The following is a 25,323-nucleotide window of genomic DNA, read 5'->3' on the forward strand; positions in this document are numbered from 1 at the left end:
CCCCGCTTGCCACAACTAGAGAAAGTCCTCACGCAGAAACGAAGACCCAGCACAGCCAAAAATAAATAAATAAATAAATAAACAATGCGTTTAAAAAAAAAAAAAAGAAGGCTTCGATAAAAATAATCATATATCAGAGAAAACTCAGAGCCTTCTTTTAGATGGCTGCTGTGCAATCCAATGTTATGGATAATAAAAGTGGATAAGACATAGCTTGGCAAGCCACCCAGTACCAGTAAATGTAAATTTGTAATATTAAAATCAGGGACATTTTCTGAGGAAGTAACAAGTCCAAGTTTAAGATGCATTCCCAAAACCACTGGCCCTAGAACTTTTCAGAAAAGTAGACATCACACATAATCCTCTTTGTATCTGATTTGTTTGTGTATCTAGATGTTGGGGTATCTGAAAAATTGTCCCTGAATCTCCCACCAAAGGTAGTGAAAGAATCAGCCAGAGCCTCTTTCTCTGTTTTGGGTGACTGAGTCACTCAGTCCCTGGAGAACGTGGGACAACCACCACTGCCATTCCCCCTACTTTTTTTCAAATATAGCTTTTAACAGCACTTCAGCTTTTCAACTTCTTTCTCATACCTCTATATTTTCCTTAGTTGCTACTTGGTTTCCAGCATATCTGATCCAACATTCAAGTTATAACTCCTTGTTCTGACATCTCATCTTTCATTTCCAGGTGACATACTAGGTTCTGCCAAAAAAAACACACAAAACCTTCTCCAGATGCCCTATGGCTGTGGAGGACAGAACATGGTCCTGTTTGCTCCTAATATCTATGTACTGAAATATCTGAATGAAACCCAACAACTGACTCAGGAGGTCAAATCCAAGGCCATTGGCCATCTCAATGCTGGTGAGTCCACTTTATTATTGTAGGTGTTCTCTCCACAAACAGGCGTGACATCCACTGGGCATGAAGAGCAGTGCTGTTGGTGGGTCCTTTGTGCCTGAGAGGCCAGGGCACGTCATGGGCATCAGCTTGCCCATTAGGGAATCCTCTTTCTCTGATGTGCCACTGCTACTTCACGCGCCATCTGAAACCTTCCGTTCCAGGTTATCAGAGGCAGCTGAACTACAAACACAGAGGTGGCTCCTATAGTGCCTTTGGGAACCAACATGTCACAAAGGAAGGCAACACTTGGTAAGAAAAGGTCCTATAGGACAAACTTTGCACAAGCATAGCCACTCTTATTCCTCATGGAAACCCTACAACTTAGATATTATGAACCTCATTTTATAAAGGTAGAAATTTATACCTAGTGTTGTTAAGTAAATGTTTCTTGGTGGCACAAATAATAAGTGGCAGAGTTGGGACTGGTCTCAAGGTTTATCTACCTTGACTCCCAAATGCATTTTTGATTCAACACAGTAATTAAGATGTACTTTCTCATGTCTAATACCATCATAAGTAAAAAAAAATCTGGCCACCTTAAGTTATTTTCCAGTACCCAGAGATGATAGAAACTGAGACTAGAAAAACTGCTGCCATTCTTCACACAACCCTGTATCAAAAAGTGCTGTTCCTCTGAGACAAAACACACAGGCAATTAATGAAAAGAGAGGTAATTAATGAAAAGGCAGTTGGTGGAAGGAGAGGGAAGGAAGGTTCAGGGGGGAGTATTTCATTTTTTGAAGAATGCAAACATCACCAAGAGGTTAGTCCATATATCAGGGATGGCAGAAAAGGTTTGTCTCATCTACAATAGAAAATCAGAGAGAGGGAGAAAACCTAGCATGAGAGTGCAAATGTCTGAGTCAATCACCTGAATAAGGAAGATGAAGCCTGAATCCTTGAAGCAATGAGAACGTGAACAAGGTAGTAAGGACCACTTGAAACCATTTTGTCCTGGAGGAACAAAGACAGATTCCCCAGCTCTAAGCACTCCGAACCCCTCATACTGACTCACGAGTGTGGAGGGGTCCCCGTGAAGCCTGGGCACTGAATGTGCTGCATGAAAATAAATGGCCTCATCAGCCCACTCTTCCTCCTCCATCAAGCTCACAGCCTTTGTTCTCAAGACCTTCGCCCAGCCTCGAGCCTTCATCTTCATTGATGCAGCCCACATTACCCAAGCCCTTACCTGGCTCTCTGAGAAGCAAAAGGGTGATGGCTGTTTCAGGAGTTCTGGGTCACTGCTCAACAGTGCCATTAAGGTGATTGCTTTTGTAAGCTAGTCTGAACCTCCTGACCTCACTATTCCATGGCAACCTGTCCAAGGGTGAAGGCACATAAGAAGGAGGCACATACGAATTCCTAAAGGAAAGGACTAGGAAGTACGGGAGAAGGTTAGGGTGGGAGAATAAACCCACGTACCACTGAGGTAAAAGAAATGGAATCTCAGTTGAGAGTAGCACTTTGTACGGTGGGGAGAGATGTATAGGAGAACTTCCCAGGGACCATGCAAGAGAAAGGACTGACCATGAGGAGAGGAGATATCTTCAAAACGTTTCCTGAAGTGGAAATAATCTCTCTTTCCCTCCCTTGTACTTACAGGGTGGAGTGGACGACGAAGTGACCCTCTCTGCCTATATTGCCATGGCCCTTCTGGAGATTCCACTCCCTGTCACTGTAGGCACCACATCACTTCCTCAGCTTCCCAGACCGCCATGAAACCATTGCCCTATTGTTCTAATAATACTCCTCTCAAAGCCCAGTGACAGCTTTCCTTGTGCTCAGTGCTGATGCATCTGCCAAAATGATAGAGACTCCGATTGACCCATCAAGAAGGATTCATTTGTTCAGTAAAGACCTGGACTATGTGCCAAAGCTAATCCTAAAACACATGGCCTCTAGCCCTGCCCTTATCAGTTTATTTTACTTAGAAAGTAATTTTTTAAAGAGTGATTTCAATTATGTTGTGTGTTTTTTTACAATCAAAAAAAAAAAAGAGTGAGGGACTTCCCTGGCAGTCCAGTGGTTAGGACTCTGAGCTCTCACTGATGAGGGCCCGGGTTCAACCCCTGGTCCAGGAACTAAAATCCCACAAGCTGCATGGTGTGGCCAGAAAAAAAAAAAAAAAACAGTGATTTCTAAAAAGATGATCAGGAGATGGTTAGATAAAGCCATTTGATCTAATTTTTTTTATTTGAAAAGCACTGGTCCCACGTATCTTACTGTCTTTATGTTTGTTCTGGGATATGCCAGGACCCCTTTCCACGTAACTCAGGATAATATTGCTCTCCCTTCACAGCACCCTATTGTCCACAAGGCCCTGGTCTGCCTCGAATCAGCCTAGAAAAGAACACAGGCAGAGGCCCGAGGCAGCCACATCTACACCAGGGCACTGTTGGCCTATGCTTTTGCCCTGGCAGGTGACCAGGCCAAAAGGAGAGAGTTAACTGAAATCACTTGATGAGGAAGCAATAAAAGAAGGTGAGAGCACACATCAAGCTGTTCTCCCTATCCACTTCCACTGGATAGAAAAGGGGAAGAATGTTGAATTCCTGAAAATAACCTCCTTTTTGGTCTATACCACTACAAATGCTGACATTTTTATGCAGACTAATCCATTAAGAGACTAATGCTCCTTTTACACACAAATCTTCCCTGGAATTTCTGTTATAGAGAAAACAAGATAGATAAAAGTAACATCACAGAGTGAATTGGAGGGGGGGTGTTCAGTCTCCCTTTATTTACAAAGACAAACATAGTTGACATTTATACTTTTCTTTATGGTAAATGAATGTGTATCAGGGTGAGGAGAAGCTACTAAGCACCATAGCAAAGACAATGTCATCCATAATAACAATTTCCATGTTACTGTTTCTAATACAACTCTCTGAAATAAGATGGAAGATTTTATATTTCATCTCAAAAAAAACCTAAACAATGACCAAATCATTTTAGATTGGGAGCAAAGGAACCAACAAGTGAGGAAATCATGTCTGACTTTTCACCACCAGTTCTACCAGAACAACACTTGAGAAAGTAGTTCAGTTCATATCTTATAAATTTCTGTCCTCAATATTTCCCTCGACCACACTAGACCATAGCAAGTTCAGATTTTTACTCAGAAATAAGAAATCTAGGGATATTATGATTGAAGTAAAAAACTTACTTCAGCTTTTGCTACATTTATTTCTTACTAAATATAAACATACTCTCATACATTAAACACCAATAGCTTTCATTCTTTCTCTATTCTTATCCTTAAGACAATGCAATGCACTGGGAGCAACCTCAGAAACCCAAGGCACCAGTGGAGGATCTTTACGAACACCAGGCTCCCTCTGCTGAAGTGGAGATGACAGCCTATGTGCTCCTCGCTTACCTCACGGCCCAGCCTGCCCTGACCTCGGAGGACCTGACCCCCGCCACGCACATCGTGAAGTGGATCTCAAAGCAGCAGAACTCCCACGGGGGCTTCTCCTCCACCCAGGTGTGTGGTTCCCCTTTCGGTTAGGGTGCAGCTGGGAGGCTTGAACAACAGACAAATCTGTAGTGACAAGAGCAAGGAAAAGGGAGAAGAGGACGTGAAATGAGGGAAAGGATATCTGTTATCATTTTGAGTCTGTAGGAAATAAGGAAAAGAGTCTAAAACATTTCCCAAAATAAATTGTCCTAATCCCTGTGCTAGCGAACTAGAGTTCTCTTTATACCTCACTTTGTACCACACCACATTTTGCTCAGAAACCACAACCTTAATTTACGGACAACGTCTAAAATTCTGGAATGTCTAGAAACCTAGAAGCAGACCCTTAAACTGAACCAGAGAGGTTAATTGCCTAAAGTATGATGTACGAACAAAAGGGGCTCACCCACGTCTTTCTGTCCCACTGCACCAGCTAGCCTCTCCTTTCCCTCCCCTCTTGACAGACTCTCCTAATTTTACTTACAAATAGGTCCTAAAGGGAAAACCGTTTTCCTCTACCCTTAACACTTCTGACAGTAACAACCTGGAGTTAGCATAAACCTCACAGGCTCAGTCCCACAAGACTGCCCCTCACTCCCGGTGCCAGTCACCGGTCCAGGCCTCCTGTACTTCAGACCAACCAGCTATAATTTAGGGGTTCCCACAACCCCCTCTTGAGGTTGATAATTTGCTAGAATGGCTCCCAGAACTCAGGAAAGCACTTTACTTACTAATACCGGTCTATTATAAAGGATGCAATTCAGGAACAGCAAAATGAAGGAGATGCCCGGGGCGAGGTTTGTGGGAAGGGGTGCACAGCTTCCATGCCCTCTCTGGGCACACCACCCTCCCAGCACCTCCACCTGTTCACCAACCTGGAAGCTCTCTGAACCCCTTTGTTTAGGGTTTTTGTGGAGGTCCCATTACATAGGCATGGCTGATTAAATCACTGACCACTGGTCAATCCCAAGCCCCTCTCCAATCCCCAGAGGTAGAGGGTGGGTAGTAGGAGGGGGGTTGAGCCTGAAAGTTCCAATCCTCTAATCATGTGGCTAGTTCCTCTGGCAACCATCCCCCATCCTCCGAGAGTCACTTCATTGGCATACAAAAAGAAACTCATCACTCCAAAGACTTCAAGGGTCCTAGAAATTCTTGTATCAGGATCCAGGGGCAGAGACCAAATACATATTTCTTATTATGCCACAGAACTTCTTTGAGTTTTCTTAAAAGTAACACAAACTCATGCTTCCCTTCTCCATTCTCTACATGTGGGTTCAATCAGGACTATAAACCATTAACTTTAATCGTCCAGCCACATCCAGCCGTATCAAATATTATTTCTAAAGAAACACATCTAACGTAATACCTTGTAATTTCCACTCTCAGTATTCTGAGTGTACATTGCAGAACTTATCTTCACAGAAATTTGGTGAAATGGTAGACTCTTCTAAAAGATAAATAAAATATAGAGAAGCGAAATCTCAATGACCGGTGTGCCACCCTGGTTTGCAACTCACTTCATTGTCTCTCTCGTCCCTCTGAAATGGATAATCTTCATTTTGATGTTAAAATACCCTCTTCATGTTTGTTTTCTCTTCCTTTCAGTCCCATTGTCCAAAAGACAGTGTCAAGACTCATTTTTTTACAAATTTATTAATTTACTTTATACTTTATTTTTGGCTGCATTGGGTCTTTGTTGCTGCGCATGGGCTTTCTCTAGTTGCGGCAAGCAGTGGCTTCTCTTGTTGTGGAGCATAGGCTCTAGGCGCGCAACTTCAGTAGTTGTGGCTCATGGGCTCAGTACTGTGGCTCCCAGGCTCTAGAGCACAGGCTCAGTAGTTGTGGCGCATGGGCTTAGTTGCTCCACGGCATGTGGGATCTTCCTGGACCAGGAATCTAATCCATGTCCCCCTGCATTGGCAGGCGGACTCCCAACCACTGCACGACCAGGGAAGTCCTGAGACTCATTTTTAATAAGAAGAAAGAAGGAGTTCTAAAAGAGAGATCTTCTGGGGCATGAAGTACATTCTAATAGAATGGTATCAATAGAGAAATAATCCACAGGAAAGACTGGAATTAAAAAGTTTTTCCTTTTATTTGATCAGAGTGCAGATCAGAGACTAATAACTATTGACTGCCTTGGTGTCTCTGGAAGGCACATCAAAAGTAGACATTTAAAACACACCACCAGACATGGTCCTGCCCACCAGAAAGAAAAGATCCAGCCTCATCCACCAGAACACAGACACCAGTCCCCTCCACCAGGAAGCCTACACAACCCACTGAACCAGCCTTACCCACTGGGGGCAGACACCAAAAACAACAGGAATTACGAACCTGCAGCCTGCGAAAAGGAGACCCCAAACATAGTAAGTAGAGCAAATTGAGAAGACAGAGAAATACACAGCAGATGAAGGAGCAAAGTAAGAACCCAACAGACCAAACAAATGAAGAGAAAATAGGCAGTCTACCTGAAAAAGAATTCAGAGTAATGATAGTAAAGATGATCCAAAATCTTGGAAATAGAATGGAGAAAACACAATAAACGTTTAACAGGGACCTAGAAGAATTGAAGAGCAAACAAACAATGATGAACAACACAATAAAAGAAATTTAAAATTCTCTGGAAGGAATCAATAGCAGAATAACTGAGGCAGAAGAACTGATAAGTGACCTGGAATATAAAATAGTGGAAATAACTACCACCCAGCAGAATAAAGAGAAAAGAATGAAAAGAATTGAGGACAGTCTCAGAGACCGCTGAAACAACATTAAATGCACCAACATTCAAATTATAGGGGTCCCAGAAGAAGAAGAGAAAAAGAAAGGGACTGAGAAAATATTTGAAGAGATTATAGTTGAAAACTTCCCTAATATGGGAAAGGAAATAGTCAGTCAAGTCCAGGAAGTGCAGAGTCCCATACAGGATAAATCCAAGGAGAAACACACCAAGATACATATTAATCAAACTATCAAACTTAAGTACAAAGAAAAAATATTAAAAAGAGCAAGGGAAAAGCAACAAATAACATACAATGGAATCCCCATAAGGTTAACAGCTGATCTTTCAGCAGAAACTCTGTAAGCCAGAAGGGAGTGGCAGGACATATTTAAAGTGATGAAAGGGAAAAAGCTACAACCGAGATTACTCTACCCAGCAAGGATCTCATCCAGATTCAATGGAGAAATTAAAACCTTTACAGACAAGCAAAAGTTAAGAGAATTCAGCACCACCAAACCAGCTTTACAACAAATGCTAAAGAAATTTCTCTAGGCAGGAAACACAAGAGAAAGAAAAGACTTACAAAAACAAACCCAAAACAATAAAGAAAATGGTAATAGGAACATACATATCGATAATTACATCAAATGTAAATGGATTAAATGCTCCAACCAAAAGACACAGACTGGCTGAATGGATACAAAAACAAGACCCATGTATATGATGTCTACAAGAGACCCACTTCAGACCTAGGGACACATACAGACTGAAAGTGGGGGGATGGAAAAAAATATTCCATGCAAATGGAAATCAAAAGAAAGCTGGAGTAGCAATTCTCATATCAGATAAAATAGACTTTAAAATAAAGACTATTACAAGAGACAAAGAAGGACACTACATAATGATCAAGGGATCAATCCAAGAAGAAGATATAACAATTGTAAATATTTATGCACCCAACATAAGAGCACCTCAATACATAAGGCAAATGTTAACAGCCATAAAAGGGGAAATCAACAGTAACACAATAATAGTAGTGGACTTTAACACCCCACTGTCACCAATGGACAGATCATCCAAAATGAAAATAAATAAGGAAACACAAGCTTTAAATGACACATTAAACAAGAAAGACTTAATTGATATTTATAGGACAGTCCATCCAAAAACAACAGAATACACTTTCTTCTCAAGTGCTCATGGAACATTCTCCAGGATAGATCATATCCTGGGTCACAAATCAAGCCTTGGTAAATTTAAGAAAATTGAAATCATATCAAGTATCTTTTCCTACCACAATGCTATGAGATTAGATATCAATTACAGGAAAGAAAGTGTAAAAAATACAAACACATGGAGGCTAAACAATACACTACTAAATAACCAAGAGATCATTGAAGAAATCAAAGAGGAAATCAGAAAATACCTAGAAAAAATGACAATGAAAGCACGACAACCCAAAACCTATGGGATGCAGCAAAAGCAGTTCTAAGAGGGAAGTTTATAGCAATACAATCCTACCTCAAGAAACAAGAAAAATCTCAAATAAACAACTTTACACCTAAAGCAATTAAAGAAAGAAGAATTAAAAAACCCCAAAGTTAGGAGAAGGAAAGAAATCATAAAGATCAGATCAGAAATAAATGAAAAAGAAATGAAGGAAATGATAGCAAAGATCAATAAAACTAAAAGCTGTTTCTTTGAGAAGATAAACAAAATTGATAAACCAATAGCCAGACTCATCAAGAAAAAAAGGGAGAAGATTCAAATCAATAGAATTAGAAATGAAAAAGGAGAAGTAACAACTGACACTGCAGAAATACAAAGGATCATGAGACATTACTACAAGCAACTCTATGCCAATAAAATGGACAACCTGGAAGAAATGGACAAATTCTTAGAAAAGCACAACCTTCCGAGACTGAACCAGGAAGAAATAGAAAATATAAGCAGACCAATCACAGCACTGAAATTGAAACTGTGATTAAAAATCTTCCGAAAATCAAAAGCCTGGGACCAGATGGCTTCACAGGCGAATTCTATCAAACATTTAAAGAAGAGCTAACACCTATCCTTCTCAAACTCTTCCAAAATATAGCAGAGGGAGAAACACTCCCACACAAGATCCTTTTTGACCCAGCTCCTAGAGAAATGGAAATAAAAACACAAATAAACAAATGGGACCTAATGAAACTTTAAAGCTTTTGCACAGCAAAGGAAACCATAAACAAGATGAAAAGACAACCCTCAGAATGGGAGAAAATATTTGCAAATGAAGTAACGGACAAAGGATTAATCTCCAAAATATACAAGCAGCTCATGCAGCTCAATATCAGAAAAACAAACCACCCAATCCAAAAATGGGCAGAAGACCTAAATAGACATTTCTCCAAAGAAGATATACAGATTGCCAACAAACACATGAAAGAGTGCTCAACATCACTAATTATTAGAGAAATGCAAATCAAAACTACAATGAGGTATCACCTCACACCAGTCAGAATGGCCATCATCAGAAAAATCTACAAACAACAAATGCTGGAGAGGGTGTGGAGAAAAGGGAACCCTCCTGCACTGTTGGTGGGAATGTAAATTGATACAGCCACTATGGAGAACAGTATGGAGGTTCCTTAAAAAACTAAAAATAGAACTACCATACGACCCAGCAATCCCACTACTGGGCATATACCCTGAGAAAACCATAATTCAAAAATAGTAATGTACCACATTGTTCATTGCAGCTCTATTTACAATAGCCAGGACATGGAAGCAACCTAAGTGTCCATCAACAGATGAATGCATAAAGAAGATGTGGCAGGGGCTTCCCTGGTGGCGCAGTGGTTGAGAATCTGCCTGCTAATGCAGGGGACACGGGTTCGCGCCCTGGTCTGGGAAGATCCCACATGCCGCGGAGCAACTAGGCCCGTGAGCCACAACTACCGAGCCTGTGTGTCTGGAGCCTGTGCTCGGCAACAGGAGAGGCCACGATAGTGAGAGGCCCGCGCACCGCGATGAAGAGTGGCCCCCGCTTGCTGCAACTACAGAAAGCCCTAGCACAGAAACGAAGACCCAACATAGCAATCAATCAATCAATCAATCAATCTTTAAAAAAAAAAAAAAAAAAAAGATGTGGCATATATATACAATGGAATATCATTCAGCCATAAAGAGAAACGAAATTGAATTATTTGTAGTGAGGTGGATGGACTTAGAGTCTGTCCTACAGAGTGAAGTAAGTCAGAAAGAGAAAAACAAATACTGTATGCTGACACATGTATAGGGAATCTAAAAAAAATAAAAATGGTTCTGAAGAACCTAGGGGCAGGACAGGAATAAAAACGCAGACGTAGAGAATGGACTTGAGGACACGGGGAGGGGGAAGGGTAAGCTGGGACGAAGTGAGAGAGTGGCATGGACATATATACACCACCAAATGTAAAATAGATAGCTAGTGGGAAGCAGCCGCATAGCACAGGGAGATCAGCTGGTGCTTTGTGACCACCTAGAGGGGTGGGATAGGGAGGGTGGGAAGGAGACACAAGAGCGAGGGGACATGGGGATAAATGTATACGCATAGCTGATTCACTTTGTGATACAGCAGAAACTAACACACCATTGTAAAGCAATTATACTCCAATAAAGATGTTAAAAATCCATTAATTAATTAATTTTTTAAAAGTACATGTTTGGTAACGAGAGAGAGCAAGATTGTAGTTTTGTGGGAAGAGATGGTGGGTGTCAGAGGCAGAGAAAGAGGAATAGCAAATACCAGGCAATGAGCCTGATTCATATATAAATTTCCCACTTGCTGTGAGAGAATTTGCTTGCTCTAGTGCAAGCTGTATACAGAAATTATGTAAAATTTAGATCCTGAGATATATCAAAGATTGAAATCAGTCTTGGAATTAAGATCCCAGAATTCAAATAATGAGGGAGAAAATTTCATGACACCTTTGTAATAGTAAAAATGAACTTTGGGAAGAACCCAAGGCCCCAAAAGTTGACCCTATCCTGGATTTTCACACACATCTCTTCCAGGACACAGTTGTGGCTCTCCATGCTTTGTCCAGATACGGAGCAGCCATCTTTGCCAGAACTGGGAAGGCAGCACAGGTGACCATCCAGTCTTCAGGGACATATTCCACAAAATTCAAAGTGGACAACACCAACCGCCTGTTACTACAGCAGGTCTCGTTACCAGACATTCCTGGGGAGTACAGCGTAAATGTGTCAGGGGAAGCATGTGTGTATATTCAGGTAAGGCTCTTGGGGAAAGTTGGAGAGATTCAACTGTAAACCCTCCTTCTGGAAATGGAAACTATTTATTCTTACTTGGGCTGTGAAAGCAAAAATCAGGAGAAATGAAATTGTGACAGACCGAAGGATCCTGTGGAGTGGAAACTATTTTTATTCATAATGTTTCACAGACAGCTCTGAAATACAATGTCTTCTTGGAGAAGAAAGAATCTGCATTCAATCTACATGTACAGACAATACTCCAAACTTGTGACGGACTCAAAGCCCACACAAGCTTCCAAATCTCACTGGAAGTCAGGTAAGAATACCTGTCTCTGTTATCTACTTCTGAAAATATTAGCTACCTAGTACTCTCGAGTACATAGATTCAAAACGACCTAAAGTTATCCTCTTCACTAACTTTTTGCCTTGTCAATGAAAAAAAAAAAAAAAAGAATGTCTTCACCAACATGGAAAATGAAGAATTTATAGTGTTATGAGCTCAATTTGTCTGCCTCCAGGATTATTTTATTACCCACAACTATTGTTAAAGAATAAATAATTCCTTTCAATAATACTTTAACACGGGATCTTTCTTCCTTATCTCTAAAGGAAAGGCTTTCTAGTCTTTTAAAATTTCATGTTTCTAGAGAGAAAGAATTCACAATTCAATAACACTCTTCCGAGCTTTACTTGGAATAGAACAAGTGACTGATTATAATGACAAATCTAATGAGTCTCAGATGAAAAGAAAAAATAATATTCACAATTTGGTTTATCATCAATAGACAAATAAGTTAAATGTACTTCATAAAAGCAAGATATGTTAATTAAGCAAAAATAAAAATTACACTCAAGTAGCTATAGTGAATATAAATACAGACTGGGTCTCTTACCTAAAGGAATCTTATAGTCTAGTTGTGAAGATAATTTTCAAATAAAAAAATGATACTCATTAATCTAAAATGTATGAGTTACAAAGATGTAGCATATGCCAGAGATTCTAAAATCTGATTATTGCCCTTTGCAGAATTTGTTTAAAAATGCATATTGCCAGGTCCCACCCTCAGAGATTTAATTCAGTATTTCTGGAGCTGTGCTCAGGTATCCACTTTTTTAATGAATTCTGTAGCTGATTCCGCCATACAGTCAGTTTTTAGAACCACTCATATTGACTATAAAGGTTATATATTTCTGGGTATGGAAAGATCACTGAGGACAAGGCAATCATTAGGAAAAGTACTTGAAGACGCTAGGGGTTATGCTGGACCTTAAAGGAGGGCAAGATTCAAATATAGAGGGGCCTGTTTCTTCCCTTCCTTGTATCTGTAGATACAAAGGGAACCATCCGGTCTCCAACATAGTGATTGTTGATGTAAAGATGATATCTGGTTTCATTCCCCTGAAACCAACAGTGAAAATGGTAAGTAGATCCTAGGTATTTGAATTTTCTGTATCCCCAGCGTAGGACCATACCAACAGCATCCTTATAAGGTCAACTTGTCAAAACAACATTGGTCCTAATTAAAGAAATTGAATTTATTTGGTACCCAGCATATGTTTAGCATTGTGCTAAGTACCAATACAAGAAATAGAAGAAAGATGTCTGAATTAATTGAGCCTACATTCTAGTTAAGAATATTTAGAAATGGGTAACTGAAACCGTCAAATAACATTTCGGGACAAGATGTAATTAAGTACCAAACTTATCGGTATAGTCTTCAAATACTGTGGGAATTCAGAAAAAATTGAGATCAGTGTTAGTTAGAATAGATAAAGATATCTTCAGCTCCACACCCATGAGTAAGTTTTCCATGCAGAGAGCGGGGCAGCCTAGCAGCTAAGAACACAAGCTCTGGGGCCAGACTTCCTGGGTTCAAATCCTGGTTTGGCTATTTACTGTGTGACTTAGGGCAAGTCACTTCACTTTGCTATGCCTCAGTCCCCTCTTCTGTAAAATGGGCGTAACAAGTGCCTGTCTCATAGGGTAGCGGGGAGGACTGAACGAGATAAAGACACAGTGAATGCTCAGAGCTGTGTTTGAATTAATGTAAACTATTATTATTAGTTGTAACTTTAGAAAAAAAAAAGATACCTTCATAAATAATCTCAGATGAGTAGTTATCTTACTTGAGGCTACTTCTCCCTTACCTTCAAACTGAAGCCAAGGACCCCTGTTACTGAGTCATATGAATATTCAATCTTACATCTGATGTATTGGTATTCACAATTTTCTATATATGTTTCCATTCTACTGGATGAGTATCTGCAAACCTCATTTCAAGGAATTTAATCCCAGCTTCCTCTTTGTACATACTTCAGTCCCACAGTCCGCTTGTCTCTTAGTACCCCAAGGGCTTCATTTATTCAGTAACACTGGTGATTTCTCTCATTTCCCTCAGCTTGAGCTATCACGCCACATGAGCAGGACAGAAGTGAGCAACAACAATGTCTTTTTTTTTTTTTTTAATTAATTTTATTTTTGGCTGTGTTGGGTCTTCGTTTCTGTGCGAGGGCTTTCTCTAGTTGCAGCGAGCGGGGGCTACTCTTCATTGCGGTGCGCGGGCTTCTCATTGCGGTGGCTTCTCTTGTTGCGGAGCACGGGCTCTAGGTGCTTGGGCTCAGTAGTTGTGGCATGCGGGCTCAGCAGTTGTGGCACACGGGCTTAGTTGCTCCGCGGCATGTGGGATCTTCCCGGACCAGGGCTCGAACCCGTGTCCCCTGCATTGGCAAGCGGACTCTTAACCACTGCGCCACCACGGAAGTCCCTAGATAATATTTTAAATTCTCTTTCCTCATTGCAGGCTTCCCTGGAGTTTGGAGTGTCAGAAGTATGGGGGTTGGGGGGGCCAGAGGATATGGATTTGTTTGTACTAAAATAGGAATATGAGTATTTCTGCTTACTTCAGGTAGACGCTCTTTTCCACAAACACGCCTGATCATCTAGAAGCCTACTTGAAAAGTTGCTGATTTAGAGTAGGACGTGTTCCCAGGAGTTGGCCAATGATTATGTCAACCTCACCTTAACATAAATGTATACAAAAAATTAGATGTAGATAGAAAGGCAGATAGACAAGTAGATAGGTAGGTAGGTAGATAGATATGTAGATACATAGATACATAGATATAGACATATATGTTATCAGTCTAGATGTATTCATCACAGTCAGTTTTATCATAATGTAATTGATTTCATTAGCAACACAAGAAACCACTGTGATTTTGTACATGTATGTTTATACTTTGAAAAATGTCTGTTTTCTAAATATTTGGAAACATTACTATGGATAGAGTCAGTCTGCCAGTGAAAAGAATTTTTCTCTCACTATGAGCAGAGCCATGTATGGACATCATGGAGGAATATGAATTGTTTTAATTGTTTAAAAATCTGGTAAATTTTCATTACTCTAAGGAGCTCTCCTCTAGCTCCTCAGGTTCCTACTCTAAAATCTTTATCGCCATCCTCCTAGGTGAGAAGTTAGGGAGCACAGCTGGTTTGAGATTGAACTCTGTCAGCCAACTAAGAACTGTTCCTCAAAGGATGAAGATTGAATGGTGCCAAAGGAAAAGAGGTGAGGTCTCCCTGATTCTGGATTACTCTCCCTTTCTTTTTTCAGGTAACCAATCAGACACTGAGCTTTTCCTTCTCAGTTCTACAAGACATCCCTGTAAGAGATCTGCAACCTGCTATTGTGAAAGTCTATGACTACTATGAGACTGGTGAGTAACAGAGGACTAAGAACGCTAAGTAACCTCAATCCATAATAAAGGAATTAGAGTGTGACAGACATTTGTAAGTAAGCCCTGTTTTCAACATATTCTGTTACCTTATTCCTGCTACCTTGGCCTATAAAACTACTACAAAAACTACCTACAACATAAGTCTGCCAATCATGCAAAAACTTCCAAGGGACTAAGAGTTTTACAAAGAAATGTTTACAGATAAAGAGATATATAAATCTCCTTTAAAAGATGCTATAACAATGCAAAGTAATAAATAAGAGCCTGGAGAATTATACAGATAATTAGGCGAGGAAATTAGAGATAGGAAGAGAACAATCCCTTGAATGGTCTACGAAGACCAAACAAAGAAAATAAAATCTGAGTTGTAAGATAAAACGTGGGTGTTATTCTGATTAGTGGAGAGGAACCTGCTGAATGTTGTAGACTAGGAGAAAACGATAAGAAAATAGCATGAAGGGGGAAAGAAGCAAATATCAAAGCAGAACTGAAAGGACACACACCTACAGTTATCCCCCTTGTACTTTGCTTGAACAACTGCAGTGTGGTCAGCCCTTCACTTCTCTCACAGAGAAGGGGATTATGTCAATGGTACCAAGAGTGGAAATCCCAAGACCACTCTTGTCTACTTCCCCAGCAAGCCGACATTTCTGCAATGATGCAGTTCCTGATTCAGTGAAGTGTGCAGTCCTGATATGTCAAAACCTCTCCATGAAACCCTGTCCCACTGAAGCTCCCATTCTCAAGGTTTTCCCCCATCGTGTCTTTCAGATGAAGCAGCTTTGGCTGAGTACAGTGCCCCCAGCAACACAGATAAGCAGTCTGCGTTCCATGTGTCAAGCCTCTATTTTGCTCTTAAAGCCAGTCCTCCTAAATACAAAATCATCTACATCGTTTTTTAGTTGATCTCAGATTCCTCATACTGCATAATAACACAGAAATATACACCTTGGGAGAAGAGCATTAACTCTCTGAAAGATTTATTTCTAATTCCTTTATCAGAAGAGTCTGTATTGGGCTTCCCTGGTGGCGCAGTGGTTGGGAATCCGCCTGCCAATGCAGGGGACACGGGTTCGAGCCCTGGTCCAGGAAGATCCCACATGCCGCAGAGCAACTAAGCCCGTGAGCCACAACTACTGAGCCTGCGCACCACAACTACTGAGCTTGCACTCTAGAGCCCACGAGCCACAACTACCGATGCCCACGCGCCTAGAGCCCGTGCTCCGCAACAAGAGAAGCCACTGCAGTGAGAAGCCCGCGCACCGCAGCGAAGAGTAGCCCCCGCTCGCCACAACTAGAGAAAGCCCGTGCGCAGCAACGAAAACCCAATGCAGCCAAAAATAAATAAATAAATAAGTAAAATTTATTAAAAAAAAAAAAAAGAAGAAGAGTCTGTATTGATTGTAGGGTGGATATTTGATGGATCCCAATCTCAACCACAGCCAGTTTGGTTTCCTTTAGTAAGCCCTGTCATTCATATCCAATTAGAATTACATTCACCCCTGTCAAGCCCTAAATCATCCTGTTTACTTTCTTCTCTCCACAGACACAGAGCAAGGAAATGTTTGAGGCCCATATCTATAGACAGGGCTTTGCTGGAATCCTCAGAACCAGGAATCTTTGAAAGCATTGTTTTCTGTCTGCAATACAGATGCTAAACAAGGATGGTAAATAAATATATACTTCCAGAGAGTATCTATCATTGATTCCTTCTTCATTTAATGTAAATTTACTCCAAGGTCACTTAGTGCCGTGCATTGTACCCTGTATTTCTAATGAACAAATGATGACATTCTAGTTGAGGTGATAACGTGTAGTATAAAAACTGGAATAATTCAAAACAGCCTCAATCCTGCAGAACTTCAGAATATTCAAAATAAATGTAACGGCAATCTGAGAAGTCTTTACCTCCAAAGAAGTTTTTTGGTGGTTAGATTAGTGACAATAAGAGTATAAAGTATACCTGGGTGTATACTTTTTACAAAGACATAGAGTGTACTTTATGCCAGGTAAAATGAATGGCCTGACTAGACAGGAGTTCCATGTTGTAGGATGCTAAAAATTACTTCATTAATAAGTTATGTTAGGGTGGGAGACAGAAAACTATTACACTAATTTCTCTGAAGTAGGAATTCACTGGCCTGACTTCTAGTCCAAAATCTGCCACTGACCATGTGTCTGACTTTCAATCAACCAGCTAACCTCTAGATTTCAATTTCATGTATAAGAGAGAGTCTGATGTCACTGAAAAAGTGACAAATAAGTACGAGAACAAGGTTTCTGAGGAGATAAGAAAATGTAGAAGCATAAAAAGAGGTATAAGGGTTGACAATTTTTTTAAGCCAATACTGAGTGTCTACCATCTGCTAGGCACTGTTCTAAGCATTTTGTTTGTGTCATGGAATTCCATCCTCACAATCACTCTATGAGGTACATACTATGATTAATGCCATTTTAAATATGAGCAAACAGAGGTTTAGAGAAGTTAGAAAGTTCAGAAAGAAGTTTAGAAAGTTTCCCAAACTCCAAGTGTGAGGAAGACAAGATTTGAAGCTGGAAGCTGGGCTTTCTAGTGATGAGTCCATACCCTTACCCACATCCCTCTATCACTTAGTGTGGATGGAGTTTATTTCTTCTTTTGAGATTTCAGATGACGGTAGGAGGCTGAATTCAAAAAGAGAGATGTGTGCAAAGGAAGAGAAATGTATATGGAAGCAGGGAAAAGTAAGAAAAATGGGGCAGAGGAAGCAGGAAAATCAGATGTTAGGGTTTCTGGGAGACCTTCAGGTGAGTTCACATATGATACCTGCTGGCATTGCCATGTAACAATTGTCCCTTTCTTGTGTGAAGCCTATGGGATTGTAGACTGTGACCAGTGTGGCCTAAGATTTGAATATGCCTTTCCCAAAAGTCAAACTACACTGAGAGAGGAGAAGAGGTAACACCTACAAATTTTTCTTAGAGCCTCTTTATTTAAAGATTATGTTGACTTGTTATTTTTCTTTCTAGAGTATAGAAAAAAAAGAGCCCTAACCCTTGTACAATGTTGGTGGGAATGTAAATTGGTACAGCCACTGTGGAAAACAATATGGAGGTTTCTCAAAAAACTAAAAATAGAACTACCCAGCCATTCCACTCCTGGGTATATATCCAAAAGAAACAAAAACACTAATTCAAAAAGACACATGCACCCCAGTGTTCATAGCAGTGTTATTTACAATTGCCAAGATATGAAAGGAACCTAAGTGTCCATCAACAGATGAATGGATAAAGAAGATGTGGTATATATATATACAATGGAACACCACACAGCCATAAAAAAGAACAAAATTTTGCCATTTGCAGCAACATGGATGGACTTGGAGGACATTATGCTAAGTGGAAAAAGACAGACAGAGAAAGACAAATACTGTATACTACAACAAACTAGGGAATATAACAAAAAAGAAGCAGAGACAGATATAGAGAATAAACTAATGGTTACCAGAGGGGAGAGGGAAGGGGGGGAGGGGCGATAAAGGGGTTTGTGGGTGGGAGGCACAAACTATTAGGTAGGTGTAAGATAGGCTCAAGGATGTATTGTACAACCCTGGGGAATATAGCCAATATTTTGTAATAACTATAAATGGAAAGTAACCTTTAAAAATTATACCTGTACCATTTTACGGAAAAACCCAAACGAACTTCTTGGCCAACCCAATATATAATTTTTTTTAAAGTTTTTAAAAAAAGAAAAGAACCCTTCAGTATTCTGAAAGAACTAGTAAACTTATGATGGGATAATATCATGGGATCCAAGATTCCTCCTCTGAATGATCACAACAAAAGGGTCAGAGACCCTCCACCCTCATACTGGATCTGGCCATGCCCACAGGCACTCTTATACAAGGCACTGTTATCCCTCTGTTACATGCCCCAATCACAAGAGCGCTGCATCCGCCTGGAGCCCAGATTTGTGGGGTTTCCCCCAAAAAAAGGACATAATGGGGAATCCTAGCTTCATGCAATGAGTTAGAAGCACTGCAAATAAATAACCAAAGACCATTAGCATTGCATTTGGAGGGGAAGAGAGGAATGGGGAAAATCCTGTTGACTGGTCTCTGATTCTTGATGCTCTAATATTTTTGCCCAGTTGCCATGAAAAAAATATAAGACCTAGGAGAGAAGGTGGAAGCAGGTTTCAATTTTATTCTGTGTTAAGAGAGTCAGACCAGGTTGAATGTTGAAAAGGCAGTGTTTATGGGAGCGATTAAAAATGAGGCTTGACAGATCAGTTGAGACTGATTTATCAAGGGTGTTCAAAGAAGTCTATGTTTTATCCTATAAGTAATAGGAAGCCAATGGAATCTTTTAAAAACAGGATAGTGGCATGATCATATTTGATTTAAGATGGTAACAAGCAGCAGAAAGGGGCTAGGGTGGTAGGGACACGTGGTAAGGAGACAATTACAGTAGCCCTTATTTCTCAGGAAAAATGTGTGTGGAAAATGGGCTGGGAATATATTCTACTTCTTAAAACTGATTCTTTCATTTTTAACACTTAGAGAAAGCCAGAATGCTTCGCATTAATATGACAAGTTCTAGACCAAAATGAAAGTCTACAAAGAAATTTTAATGTGTGGGCCTACTGTAAATAGGTTCAGCTTCCTATGCAGTTTTTTTCCAAGTCCATTAAAAGCCATAATTGACACTAATGGCAAGTTAGGATCAACAATTAATGTGATTAATTATGCATCTTAGTTTGAACTAAGAGGAGGAATGCGGGACTACTAAGATAAGGTTAGACACAAACTAAAAGGATTTTAAAGGACAAATATTGATATATAAGAGACACATATAGCATATACTAGATTCATGCCTCAGATCCTGAGCATTATAGTGAAAGACCATCTCAGATGTTCTGCCAATTTTTTTTTTTTTTTTAATGTGCTTCCCTTATGCTTGTCCCTGATCTGATACCTTAGCAGAAGTTCTTAGATGCCCTCTTTTCATGTACAGTAATGAAAGATAGCCACAGGGTGGCAGCAAAGGTTAAAAAATATGAGTACTGCTGCTTTATTAACTGTAAAAAAACTTTGTAAAAAAAAGACAAAGAGAAGAGAGAAGGAGAGGAATAAAATAATCATGGAAACTTACAGTAAGAAGACAACAAAATAAGGTAACTAGCACACAAATTGTCCTTACTGGTCCACAGAATTGCATTCTGGGAATAGTGATTTTGTTTGTGTGTATGTGTGTATGGTGGAGGGGAGGGGAGGGAGGTTGGTTGGTTTTCTTAGAATCAGTATATTCTACATGAAATATTACATTTCTTTGTCTTCTGTAAATGAAATGTGACTCTAAACCCCAGCCCCATTAGACTACAGGAAATTTATCTCAAATATTCTGGGGTTCTTCCTACCTGGTGATCTAATACAGGGTCAAGGTATTGCATCCCACCCCATGGCAGTCATCTGTCTTTAGTTTACATGACTGTTTGAGATCCACCACCCTGTGGCCTCCCTGTTGTTCAAAGGGATAGGAATATTTGACAAAGAATAAGCGGCTGGGCCTGGGATCCAGCCTTCCAGGTGCTCCATGCAGACCTTCTCTGTAATTCCCCCAAGGAAACTACTGACCTCTCTGCCCAGCCTGAAAGAACTGTTTTGGTCTGGGGAAATGTTTTAAGCATTTAGTCATTCTAGTTAGAAACCTTAGTCTCTTAATTGGCTTTCTTCCTTCTTAAATTGTTATTCCCCTGTTTATTCTTTTAAAATCAAAAGACAGGAAACCCTGCCCCAAACCTCCCTTGAGGTTCAATTCTTTCAAATTTTCTACATAGACAATCATATAATCTGTGAACAAAGACACTTTTATTTCTTCCTTACTAATCTGTATAGCTTTTATTTCCTTTTCTTGTCTTGTTGCATTAGCTAGGACTTTTGGGACAATGTTGAAGAGAAGTGGTTAGAGGGGACATCTCTCTCTTGTTTCAAATTTTAGGGGAAAGCATCTAGTCTCTCAGCATTAATATAATTAGATGTGGGGTTTTGGAGATTTTATTTTATCAAGTTGGGGAAGTTCCCCTGTATTTGTAGTTTGGTGAGAATTTTTATCATAAATGGGTGTTGGGTTTTGTCAAACGCTTTTTCTGTATGTATTGTTATGAACATATGATTTTTCTTCTTTAGCCTGTTAATGTGGTGGATTACATTCAACGATTTTCAAATGGTGAACTAGCTTTGCATACCTAGAATAAATTTCACTTTTCATGACGTAGAGAATTATCTTTACACATTGTTGGATACAATTTGCTAATATTTTGTTGAGGACTTTTGAATTTTTGTTCATGAGAGAGTCTGTAGTTTTCCTTCCCTGTAATGTCTTGCCCTGGTTATGGTGTTAGGAGGTCTTCCCTCTACCTCTATTTCCTGGAAGAGATTGTAGAGAATTGGTATTATTTCTTCTTTAAATGTTTGGTAGAATTCACCAGTGAAACCATTTGGGCCTGGTGTTTTCTGTTTCAAAAGATTGTTAATTATTGATTCAATTTATTTAATAGATATAGACCTATTCAAATTATCAATCTTCTGGGAGAATTGGCCCCTTTGGCATTATGGAATGCCCCTCTTTATCCCTGACTGTTTTCCTTGCTCTGAAATGTACTTTATCTGAAACTAATATAGCTGCTTCAGGCTTTTAAAAAATTAATGTTAGCGTGGCATATCTTTATCCAACCTTTACTTTCAATCTATCTGTGTCTTCATACTTAAAGTGGGTTTGTTGTAGACAACATATAGTTGGGTCTTGTTTTTTTTTTATCCTCTGTAGTAGCATCTGTCTTTTAGTTATGTATTTAGACCATTCACATTTAAGTTGATTTTTCATATAGTTAATCTCTAAAATATTTAAACTGTTTTCTATTTATTGCCCTTGTTATTTATCTTTTATCATCCACTTTTTTGCCTTCTCCGATTTTAAGTGAGCATTTTTTATGATTCCATTTTCCCTCATCTCTTAGCAGATCAATTATTCCTTTCTCTTTTTCTTCTCCTTCTGGTATTCCCATTACCTGTATGTTACACTTTTTGTAACTGTCCCACAGTTCTTAGATATTCTGTTCTATTTTGTTTTTTTTGAAGTACAGTTGATTTACTGTTCTATTTTTTTAAATCTTTTTTTCTTTGACCTTCAGTTTGGGAAATTTTCAATTCTGTTGACAAGTGTTTTGAATATCCTGATACATGCCAGTTTGTTGACCTGTGTGATAATTTCTCTCAAATACAGAGCTAGGATTGAAATTGTTGGGTGAAAGGATATATACAAACTTAATTTCAGAATTCAGCAAGAAAGTATTCTAAAATGGCTGCAACCAATCTATACTCCCTCCAATAGTACATAAAGGATTCCCATTTCCATTATAGTCTTGCCAACATTTAACCAACTTTCTAATTTTTGCGCTTTTTTTAAATAAAAATTCTTATTTCTTGATTGCTTTAATTTTTACTTCTCTGATTACTAGAGAGGTGGAGCATCTCTTCATATGAGCCATGAACATTTCTTCTTCTCCAAAGTACTTATTCATGTAATTTGCATATGTTTCTATTTTTGTATTTCATCAATTCTAAATTGCACATTCTTCACACCTTAACATCCCTGAAACTGGGACACATCCGACAGTGGATAACATCTGTTTTATTTATCTACTGCTGCATAACAAACCACCCCAAAATTCAATAAGTTAAAAAACAACAAAAATTTTATTACATTTCACAGTTTCATGGATTGACTGGCCTTACCCAGGTGATTCTTCTGATGGTCTTGCCAGGGGTCTCTCATGAAATTGCAGGCTGATAGCAGATGGGACTGCAATCATCTGAAGGCTCCATTGGGATTCTTGGACAGCTTGGCCTCTCCCCCTCTCCATGTAGCCGCAGGGCTTCTCCTTGTAGCTTCTCCAACAGGGTACCTGGACTTGTTACATGGCATTTCAGTGCTCCCAAGAGTAAGAGTTCCAAGAAACAAAGGCAGAAGCTGAAATATTACTTATGAACTAGCCCAGAAGTCATGCAGAATCACTTCTATCACATTTGATTGATCAAAAGCATCACAAGGCCAGCTTATATTCAAGAGAAAGTGAAACAGACTCCGTGTCTTGAGGGAGAAGAAGCAAGATCACATTACAAAAGAGCATGTAGTTGGAGGTATTGTTGTAGCCACTTTTGGAAACACAATTTGTTAAATCTGCCATTTGACTACAAAATCACATCTCTCCCCCACATACAAAATACACTTAGCCTCTCCCCAGAAAATCTCATCCTATTATGGATGCTCTAGGATCTCACCATCTAAATCAGGTGTGAATGGGGTTTGGGGGTGAAGTTCCTTAGGTAGTACTCCTCAAGTATAGTTCCTGAAGAAATTTGTTTTTTTGGCCTCACCACACGACTTGCGGGATCTTAGTTTCCCAACCAGGGATCAAACCTGGGCCCTGGCAGTGAAAGCACCGGAGTCCTAACCACTGGACGGCCAGGGAATTCCCTAGTTCCTGAAGAAATCTGAACTTACAAGACATCTGCCCTACACGAAAACTCAAAAAATGATAGTGAGACAAAGAAAGGATAAGTGCAACAAATATTCAATCCAGAATGAAGAGTAGGGAAAATGTGCTCTACTTCTTGATGTGGCAAGGACACAGTGCAAAAGAGCTTGTGGCTCATTATTTTGTACACTTCAAATATGTGTAGTTTATGGTACATCATTTATATCTGAATAAAGGCGTTTGTTTGTTTGTTTTTAAAGAGCATGTTTGATGGAAGACATGCAGCCACCTTTGGAAACACAGTCTGCCACAGTATTTTACACAGTAGCTGTCAGGCGGTCGTCATTCCTTGTTCATGTATGAACTTGGTTGTTTTCCCATTGACCTTCCCATTAAATGACTTTAATCTCTCAATGGTTTAGTTAATGAGTCATTTGAAAAAGGAACTGGAATTCTGACTGTTGTTTGAAACGCTCCCTTGACATCTTCTAGTAAGGTCAAAACAGTGTTAGCATGAAGACCTACTGAATGGTTGTCAGCTTGGCAAACAATCTCAGAGACAATAGTGAGGCCCTCTTTGAGGAAATGCTGCATTACCAGCAGCGCATGATGACACAGAACACAATATTGTATATAAGAACATGGAGTATAAAAGTGATTCAGGGGGGCTTCCCTGGTGGCGCAGTGGTTGAGAATCTGCATGCCAATGCAGGGGACACGGGTTCGAGCCCTGGTCCGGGAAGATACCACATGCTGCGGAGCAGCTAAGCCCGTGTGCCACAACTACTGAGCCTGTGCATCTGGAGCCTGTGCTCCGCAACAAAAGAGGCCGCGATAGTGAGAGGCCCGCACACCGCGATGAAGAGTGGCCCCCGCTCGCTGCAGCTAGAGAAAGCCCTCGCATAGAAACGAAGACCCAACACAGCCATAAATAAATAAATAAATAAATAATAAAATTCCTAACAGTGAAACAATAATTACCCCCAAAGGAAAGAACATTAAAAAAAAAAAGTGATTCAGAAGAAATGCACTCTAAATGAAAATAAGTTTTAGGAACACTGAATGCCAGATGCAGGTATGGGAGGGAGGCACAGAACAGAAAAGGTAGCTGACACTCCAAATATGTCATTGCTATGTATCAGCCAAATAGTGAAAGAGCTCCTGATTTCCAGCCAAGTGTTTTCTACAGAACACTAAGGAAAGATTTCCTGATTTGGATAACCCAACACAAAAGGCACTTAAACAAACAGAAAATGGATAGCATGGCTTTTGTCTTTCAAAATGGGGTAGGGGGTTAAATTACATTTTATTCCTTAAGGACAGAAAAGGCCTGGGGACCTAGCACTGTGTCTGTGGCTCTGTGATGATTCTGTGCCATATACTGGAACTATGTATATGTGACTATGAACTATTCCAAAATCATAACAAGATTAGCACTTAATTCTACCCTACTTCTTTCTCTCCTACTTTTCAGAAAGCTTTATTTTCTATAATCAAATGTCATCTTTTTATTAAAAATATAATGTGTTTCTGTTTTATCCTCTTCTGTTCTTTTCTTCACTACTGATACTTTTTACTGATACTTCCACTTTCCTTGCTACTTAATGTAATCATGTTTTTTTGTTCTTATTCACTCACTGTCATTCTAGGACTAGTGTCTCTAACTGGCAGTGACCTGAACACAGTGTACAAGCAATCTTGTTAATCAAATGATCCTAGATTTCTATTTTGAAAATG

General features: G+C 39.7%; 2 protein-coding genes across 2 annotated transcripts in view; one reads left to right on the forward strand and one right to left on the reverse strand.

Annotated features, from left to right (window-relative positions):
* Positions 1-407: 407 nt before the first annotated feature.
* LOC133101756 (alpha-2-macroglobulin-like) lies at positions 408-15,967 on the forward strand. Its single transcript, XM_061206684.1, is given in 14 exon segments — positions 408-477; positions 691-867; positions 1,068-1,165; positions 2,013-2,168; positions 2,509-2,583; positions 3,206-3,352; positions 3,354-3,387; positions 4,170-4,393; positions 11,127-11,345; positions 11,516-11,643; positions 12,657-12,747; positions 13,727-13,793; positions 14,940-15,044; positions 15,837-15,967. Coding segments are annotated over 13 exon segments (1,605 nt in total). The 5' UTR covers positions 408-477; positions 691-737.
* Positions 4,373-25,323, reverse strand: part of KLRG1 (killer cell lectin like receptor G1) — a 48,875-nt gene continuing 27,924 nt past the window's right edge. Inside the window, exon 6 of the transcript XR_009702574.1 lies at positions 4,373-4,450. The gene's annotated coding sequence lies outside the window, so the exon portion shown is untranslated. The remainder of the gene's footprint in view (positions 4,451-25,323) is intronic.

Source organism: Eubalaena glacialis, chromosome 11, assembly GCF_028564815.1.
Source record: "Eubalaena glacialis isolate mEubGla1 chromosome 11, mEubGla1.1.hap2.+ XY, whole genome shotgun sequence".
NCBI lineage: Eukaryota > Metazoa > Chordata > Mammalia > Artiodactyla > Balaenidae > Eubalaena > Eubalaena glacialis.